Here is an 8,519-nt window from a genome sequence, read left to right on the forward strand (position 1 = left end):
TGTATTACATGATTAAAAGTATTAGTAATTATACCTGTACGAGATAAATCTGTCATCTCTGGCCCATGGCAAAGAGCTGAAGTCTGGATTAAACCCAGCCTGGTTGTGAGGGGAGGTTTTTGGGAGGTTTTTGCAGCAGCAACACTGGGTAGATTTCTTATATTATCTAATAACAGAAATCAGGAAGCCTGTTATCAAAGACAACCCCTTTGGAACAACTGAATTGTTTATTAGAGCTTAAAACCCATGTTGTATGTACAAATGTTGTGTATGAGTGAGAGTTTGGCAAAGCACATCAACAGCACTGCGTATCTGTAGCTGAAACTCCTCCCTTCAAATCCTCTCGTTTTCTCTAGTAAAAAAAAAAAAAAAAAATCAGTTCCGTCCTTTGTGCCTCAGTAAGCAAAGCCCTGACATGAAATTTACCAAAAACTCCGACTTACAGCAGTTTGCTCAACGCACTTATTTAAAACTCAGGGGAAGAAATGAGTCCGAGAGAATTGAAGCGTTCAGAAGTGTAAACCCTACCTAGAGGGACCTCATCGGGCTAGAGACACAAAGAAATAAAACTTTATTTTTCACGTTAGCCGGTAAAACAGCAGCTCTGGGGCTGTTACCGCTCCTAATTCCAGGGCCCGGGCGGGGCCGCCTCAGCGCTCCCGCCATTGCCGCCAAGAGCCCGCCCGCGTTCGCGCGCGCCGTGACGCCACTTGTCAATCAGCGCAACGGCGCCCTCTGATTCGCTGCCGTCTGGCATCACGTGGGAGAGGACTGGCATTATATAAACGCGGGCGGGGTCGTTGCTGGCCGCCATTTTGTCCAGTGAGGAAAAGCGGAGCTGGGGTCTCGCTGAGGGTCGAGTCGGCTGAGTTTAGCGCGGGCTCCCTTCGCGCGCCCTCCCTCTAAGCACCGGTGAGGATCTTCACCCCGGAGGGCGGGGGGGAGGCGGCAGCTGCGGTCTCGGTGCCCGTCAGGGCGGATGGAAGCGGCGGCGGCGGCAAACAAAGCAGCCGCCATTTTGTAACACCGGGCCTGGGGCGGCGGCTGCCGCGGCCCTGAGCGGAACCGGGCGGGGAGGCGGCGGGTTGCCGGGAGGAGCCCGTTCTCGGCCTGTTCCCCGCGGGATGTGAGGCTAGGCGGGGTGGGGAGTGCCGCGGGGGCGGTGTGGCGGCGGCCCGTCTGCCAGTGGCAGCGCTGGTCCCTCACGGCGCGCCGAGGAGCAGCTCCGGAGCGAGTCCCCGGGCATTGCTCGCGGGGCTCGGCGGGAGATGGCGCTGCCCACCCCGTTCGTGCGCGGATCGCCCTGATCCCAATCCCGATCCGGGAACAATGGAGCCTCCCCCGCGCAGCGCCCTCTGCAGACCCCCCCGCGCTAAGCAGGAAAAGAAGCGCAGGGACCTCCCCCAACAAATCTTAACAGTAAAAGTAACCGAAATTCCTCGAAATAGTGAATTTTAATCACAATGTGGCATAGCAGCTCTCTTGTTGGGTTTTAAGTTTTCTCCCAGCCCGCTCGCCCCTTCCAAACAGTGTCTCCATCACAACGCATCACGGCTGAAGTTTCAGGGGGAAGTAGCCAATAGAGTGACTTCCCTTGGAAGTGAACAAGCACATGAGCTGTGTTAAATATATGTGAACTTCTTTTTTTCTTGTCCTAGCAATGCATCGTGACTCTTGTCCGCTGGACTGCAAGGTCTATGTGGGTAACCTTGGAAACAATGGCAACAAAACAGAATTAGAGCGAGCTTTTGGCTACTATGGACCACTGCGCAGTGTATGGGTGGCGAGAAATCCTCCTGGGTTTGCCTTTGTGGAATTTGAAGATCCCCGAGATGCAGCTGATGCAGTAAGAGAGCTAGATGGAAGGTAAAGTGTGCTTGGCTTGGCTGGTCAAAATATGGGATGTTATAGGAGTGATACAGTTTTAAATTATGAAACTTAAACTGCAGGACTAAAGTCTTGATGCATTTCTTATGCACTGTTTTGTATGGTACTATAAGGGTGTTCTTACAGTGCAGCAATAGAATCTCAGAATGGTTTGGGCTGGAAGGAACCTCAAAGCTCATCCAGTCCCACCCTCCCCATGGCAGCGACACCTTGCACCATCCCGGGCTGCTCCAAGCCCCATCCAGCCTGGCCCTTGGACACTTCCAGGGATCCAGGGGCAGCCACAGCTGCTCTGGGCACCGAACAATTCCTTCCCAATATCGCATCTCTCCCTGCTCTCCTTCGTGAATAGTATTGTAATGTTTAATTTTACATTTTCCAGTTGAATTCCCAAGTTAGGAATTATTTGCATCTCTTTGTGTGTGTTGATTAAATTGCAGGTGGTGTTACTATAAAGAGGTAAAACTGATTGTGGAGACTCTCCTTTGCTCTTTCCCTGCCTGCTTTACTGGCACAGCAGTTTTGAGAAGCAGCCAATCCTTTTGTCTGCCAAGGAATCCCAGAATGGTTTGGGCTGGAAGCCCATCCGGTTCCACCCTCTGCTGTGTGCAGGGACACCTTCCACTGGATAGCCTGGGCTGCTCCAAGCCTGCCCTTGGACACTTGCAGGGAAGGGAAGTGCTGGAGCTGACTCTGGGCACTGTGCTTTGACAACAGAACATTTTTCCCTTTTGCATTGTTCTTCCACTTTCTGGATCGTGTGTGCTCTATTCCACGCTGCCTTCTCCCTGGCAGTGCTGAGCAGAGTTCCCCTCTCTCCCCAGAACGCTGTGTGGGTGTCGTGTCCGGGTGGAGCTCTCCAACGGGGAGAAGCGGAGTCGGAACCGCGGCCCCCCTCCGTCGTGGGGCCGGCGCCCTCGGGATGACTATCGCAGGAGGAGTCCCCCTCCTCGGCGCAGGTACCTGGGCACAGCACACTCCTAGAGCCCTTGGCACAGTTACCACCTAGCATCCTAGGAGCAGGCTTGTTAAAGGCATGTTGATGGATGGCATTCATCTATCTGATCATGATTTGGAAATGACAGATGCTAAAAAAAAAAAAAACCCCAAACCAACCCCCCACAAAATCGAGGTGAACTTGAGTTGTGTTGAATGTTGTTGGCTTTTGTCCGTAGGTGACTGTGCAGTTGGTAGTCAGTGCCCTCTGTCCTGGGCTTATCCTCCTTCCTCTTAAAACCTGCTCATCTTCTAGTCACACTTTGCCTTTCTTCCCCATACTTCAACTTAGGCTGTTCCTTTCCTTTACTCCATATTGGCAAAACATGACATACAGCAGTATAGCATTTCCATACCAATGGGTTTTTCCACTTTGTTTGCAGAACTAAAATACTTCCCAAGCAGGCAGCTGTTTAATAATAGATTGAGTAACAGTTGCTCTAAACATCTGGAATCTTGACACTTTAGTGTTAGCGTGGAAATAAAGCATCATGTGACAATCCTGTCACTTGAGGTTTGCAAACCCAGCTCTAGCATATAGCAGGATTTTTGGGCACTGGCACGTTCTTGGACCCAGACTAGTTTGTCTGGCAGTTTAAGTGTGCACCGTGGTTTTTACAGGACTGAATTTACCTGTGGCAGGTGAGTGAAGTCCTCCCAAGCCAGGGTTTCAAGCTTACCCTTTTGCTGTTGAAAAAAAAAAAAAAAATAACACATTAGGAGTATTTGTTAGCTAATAGATGGTTGTACTGATGGCTTGTTTTTCATTTTTTTTATGCTTTTTTGGTCCATCTATTAATAAAAATGAACCCGTTACAGAGTCACCATCATGTCTCTTCTCACCACCCTCTGAGTCTGCATTAGCCAGCCAACTAGCCCTTTCAGCGTCATGTGACCAGCGCGCCCCATGCAGCTTGGCTGGTGTCGTTTCACATGACCCAGGCATGGCCAGTCGTCAGGTTGCACCGCCCTTTGGTTCCCGAGCATGCTGTTTTCTCTCAGCCTTCTCTCCAACCTTAACCAAATCGGCAGCAGCCACCTCGACCGCCCACACATTCCCGGCCAATCAGCTCAGCTGTTTATTTACCAAATGTCTTCACAACAACTACAGCAGCAGCCTTCGGCTAACAAAAAAGCAGGAAAAATCCACAACACCCCCTTCGCCAACCAACTAAATACAACGCAACATCTGGCAAAACCTTTTCAGCAAATTCTTCTTGGCAGTCAGTCCGGCAGCCTCACCTCACCATTTCTAGCTTGTTGAAACCAAAGACTTGTAAGTTTTTCCTGCTTATACAGTTTACTGCTGGTTAAAATAAGGAGTAAGCGGCTTATAAGTAATTACTTTTCTCAATCAAAGGCTGGCTGTGCATAATTGAGTGGTAACGTACATATGTTGCTTGAGAAAACTTTTAAGGGTGATATGGAAGCTCTTACACTGTGAATAATGTAAAAACCAGGATATTTGCATGTGAGATGCCAAACTAAATTTTTAATAAAGCTCTAACAAACGTAGCTTTTCCTTGCCAGAAAAATCCTATCACCTTTAAATGGTTTTACTAACAGTTTTCAAAACTTAAAACAATTACTTTTTGGGATGAACTGGGCCGAGCTAAGGTTATATTTTTTAATTTTTTATTTTTTATAAGAAAATAGTCTAAACACACTCTATGGCATTAAAAATGACAATCACAAATATGCAGTTCTAATGTAGCACTTAATGGCATTATCAATATTGACACTGAGCGCATTTTCACTTTTTTTTTTCCACTTGATATCTCTTTATGTCTTGTTATGGACCTTTTTGGCTTGCATGGGTTCCAAAACATTTGCTCTGTGCTATTTTTTTTTTTTTTTTTTGGAACCACCTGTGGGACTTTGGTGTGGTGTTCTGGGCAGTGTATTTAGTTGAAATGGAAAGTGTTGCATTGGACAACTCTGCTCTGACGCGTTCTTAGTTAAGTGAATTCGTGGTTGGAAACGTGCTGTTCACACTGAGCTTGGTTTTACTGCCTAATCTTTCCATGCCTTTTACTGGATGATGGATGCCAGTTATTCTTGGCACGTTCCCTGGGCCCAACAGTGAGTTTGACAAGTTGGGAAATGCCTCAGCCCGTTAAAGCTCAAAGAATGGATAAAGTGCCTCACATTTGGTTTTCTGGTTCTAGATCACCACGAAGGAGAAGCTTCTCCCGGAGCCGCAGCAGGTACGGATCCCTTCCCCACCCCATGGACTGCTCCAGCCCAGGGGTCTGAAAAGGACAGCCCAAAACAGCTCCATGTGTGGGCCTGTGCACAATCAGTAGTTTGGTAAAGGAGAAACAGATTGGCTTCTGTCATATTGCCTTGCCTGCAATTACTGAGCTGTTTGAGATTCCAGGGGTAGCAGTGGAAGGATACTGAGAACAGAAGTAATGTCCTTTCTGCAGCTGCCTGGCATCTTCTGTCAGTTTTCCCCTAAGTTTAAGTGTTAATGTGCTACTCTCTCACAGATACTGTGAGCATAGGATCATTGAGCCCTGAGGTGGGAAAAGACAATTAAGATTGAGTCCAGGCATAAATCAGGATGTGATTTGAATGGGATTCTGAAAAAAAAACAAACAAAAAAAAAAAAGACCAAACTTCTCCAAAGTGCTACATACCTGTTTGCAGCACATTATTGGCTCAGGCTGATTATTCTTCCCTCAAGAAAAGGTTAATAAAAAGCAGCATGGATAACAGGTTTCCCCTGGTTGAACAGTTAGAAACCTTCACTCTGAGGGGAAGCTCCTCAGGGAGCCTCCTGGGCCTGATGAAGCTTTGCTCTGATGGTGCTGTGGTCTGTCCCAGGTCCCTCTCCAGAGACAGAAGAAGAGAGAGGTCACTCTCACGGGAGAGGAACCACAAGCCCTCCCGCTCCTTCTCCAGGTCTCGCAGGTAAGCAGAGCCTTCAGTGTTTGTGGTTCTGAGTAAACGTGAAAATAACTTTGTGCCTTCTTGGAGAATCACCTCTAGTGTCATAGGAGATTCTTCGCTTAAAAACAACAAAATATCCAGTTTTATTAAATGAACAGTATTTTTAAAATGCTTAAATATCACCTGCTGATTGTGGCTGGGGGGCTTACAGGAAAATCTGTTCCTGACACCTGATCCTAACCTTACCTGTCTGTTGTTCTTCAGTCGCTCCAGGTCAAATGAGAGGAAATAGGACTGTGGGAAGGAGCTGTGTACAGGAAGTCATGAGATCCGAGGCCAGGAGTATGTACAGAACATTTTGTTTTGAGACTTCATAAAGCTTGGTGCATTTTTAAAATGTTTTAGCTGTTGAACTTGCTTTGTTCCTTGTATCTTGTAACAGGTGGCAAATGTAAAGATGTGAATCTGTATATGGTTCTGAGCAGATCCTATGATTTGTAATATTAATGGTTTTCCAATGTACCATTAGACATGGGAGGGGTGTGTGTGTGGAATGGCAAATGGTCTGTGTTGTGTAGCTGGGAGAGCAGGGCTGGGCTGGGCTGGGGTGGCTGGGGCTCAGCTGGAGGAAGTGTGCAGGGATGGTTCCTGTGGGATCAGGCCAGGAGCAGAGCAGGACACAGGTGCTCCATAGCCCATGTCTGGGAAGGAGAGTAGTGGGGCAGGGGAAGGGTGAGGGTTGGGGGCTGCAGCTTCATCCAGCTCCAGTTCTGACTGAGCTGCTTTATATTCCATGAAATACAACTTTGTAGCTGTAGGGTCAGTTAATCTTGTACTTGGTGTGAGAGTCCTTAATTAGGTGATTGTTGATTGACCATGTATTCCAGAAGCTCTGAATAGACCAAATCCACAGCAGAACTGACACCTGGAGTGGATGTGTTGTGTCTAATGGTACATTGTAAACATTAGTTATTAAACATTTCTTTACTGTACAAGAATTTTCATGTCACTTGTAAAATGTCTTTTGTGAGATCCTTGGGATTAAAGTTTTGGTTACAACTCGTTGTTCAGTATTTAACTCATCCCTGACTGTGGCAGTCACCCCCCTGGCTGTAGCACAGCTGTACCTGCTCCCCTGCCCGTGGTGAGGGGCAGTCTCACTCCACCATGGCAGTCTAATCCTGTTTTACAGGTCCAGCTGGGCTGCTCAGTAGCAAATGCCACCTGACTTCTTGCCTGGCAAGGAGCCCTGTAGTGATTCCTTGGAAAGCCAGCTGGAGATGCAAAGGTTCACCATGAGCTTTGTATGCCAGCTGTGGGTTGGGAACAGCAGTTCAGGTACTCATCCCATCTCAGTCTGGAAAGCAAAACTTACCCTGAGATTCACTTCCTGTAGAAATGCAGCATGGCTGGAGAGCAGCTGGGGCTGCCACACTGCCCAAGGGCTCCCTTGCACCTGAATCCCAGACTGCTCCACTGGTTCAGTTGTGTGGTTTAGATTAAATCCCTCATGATAAACACTGGTGGTGTGTGACCGTGTTCACAGGGGTCCCAGGATGAGGGAGGAGACGAGGATCTGACTCCATGTTTCAGAAGGCTTGATTTATTATTTTATGATATATATTACATTAAAACTATACTAAAAGAATAGAAGAAAGGATTTCATCAGAAGGTTAGCTAAGAATAGAAAAAGAAGGAATGATAAAAAAGGCTTGTGGCTCAGACAGAGAGTCCGAGCCAGCTGGACTGTGATTGGCCATTAATTAGAAACAACCCCATGAGCCCAATCCCAGATGCACCTGTTGCATTCCACAGCAGCAGATAACCATTGGTTACATTTTGTTCCTGAGGCCTCTCAGCTTCTCAGGAGGGAAAAATCCTAAGGAAAGGCTTTTCCATCAAATATGTCTGTGACAGTGGTGGAGTTTCCTTGGCTTGGTGGTTTCCAGGCAGGAACAAGGAGATGGTGAAGCTCTAAGGCAAGGATGTGCTGGTGCTGCTGAGCTGTGTCTGGATTGATTTATTTTTTTTAATGACTTAGTCTTTGTTGGGCTGGGTCTTGAAGGTCTCTTCCAACCCCTCTGAGGTTCTGTTGAGCTAAAGACTGTGTGTCGCTGTGTCTCCCACCTCCTGTCCCAGAAACACAGGCTGGCCGCATGTGCTGCAAGAGGCACTCGCACCCCTGGAACGGGATCAGCGATGAGCTGGGACTGCCCGGGCCAGTCCCGGCGTTTGCGGGGCCTCGTTTCACCCGCGGAGGGTGCGAGCAGCGGCTGGAGCCGGCTCGGGCCTGCAGTGCCGCCGGTGCCCGGCAGGGGTCAGCGCGGCTCCTCCGGCCGGCTCTGTTCGCTCTCCGGATGCCCCGGCCCGCTCCGGGCCTGCTCCGTTCCCTTCCCTTTCCCTCCGTGCCTCTGGCAGTGTCGGGTGTGCAGAAGGGTCACAGCTCGTGGTGCCTCTGCCGGCACGGACGTTCTTCCTGTGGTCACCTGGCAGAACAAGGAGCCTTCAGTTCAGCTGCTGCAGGGAGAGAAATCTGAAGTGCCAGAGACAGTGGGAAGCAGGTTGTGGTTTTCAAATGCAACACTCTTGCAGAAGCGTTTCAGTTTCAGGTTTCTGACTATTTTACTCCCCAGCTGAATGAAGAAGTTGCTCCTTAGATCAGAAGTGGGCTGGTTTTATGTAATTGGGCGGAGGTTTGAAGGGGAACACAACAAACAGCTTCTAGAGAAAGATAGGAAATT

General features: G+C 48.5%; 1 protein-coding gene across 1 annotated transcript; it reads left to right on the top strand.

Moving 5' to 3' along the window:
* The first annotated feature begins 821 nt into the window (after positions 1-821).
* SRSF3 (serine and arginine rich splicing factor 3) lies at positions 822-6,837 on the top strand. The gene is made up of 6 exons (XM_036398371.2): positions 822-912; positions 1,659-1,866; positions 2,712-2,846; positions 5,052-5,090; positions 5,713-5,799; positions 6,043-6,837. Exons 2-6 carry the CDS (start codon positions 1,661-1,663, stop codon positions 6,068-6,070), a joined length of 495 nt encoding a protein of 164 aa, XP_036254264.1. The 5' UTR covers positions 822-912; positions 1,659-1,660; the 3' UTR covers positions 6,071-6,837.
* Positions 6,838-8,519: the final 1,682 nt, after the last annotated feature.

The sequence above is a fragment of the Molothrus ater genome, chromosome 25 (assembly GCF_012460135.2).
Source record: "Molothrus ater isolate BHLD 08-10-18 breed brown headed cowbird chromosome 25, BPBGC_Mater_1.1, whole genome shotgun sequence".
Lineage (NCBI taxonomy): Eukaryota > Metazoa > Chordata > Aves > Passeriformes > Icteridae > Molothrus > Molothrus ater.

Coding starts and splice junctions, on each gene's coding strand:
- SRSF3 (XM_036398371.2), top strand. CDS start 1,661: ATGCATCGTGACTCTTGTCCGCTGGACTGCAAGGTCTATGTGGGTAAC. Junction 1,867..2,711: donor GTAAGAGAGCTAGATGGAAG/GTAAAGTGTGCT, acceptor CTCTCTCCCCAG/AACGCTGTGTGGGTGTCGTG. Junction 2,847..5,051: donor AGTCCCCCTCCTCGGCGCAG/GTACCTGGGCAC, acceptor TTCTGGTTCTAG/ATCACCACGAAGGAGAAGCT.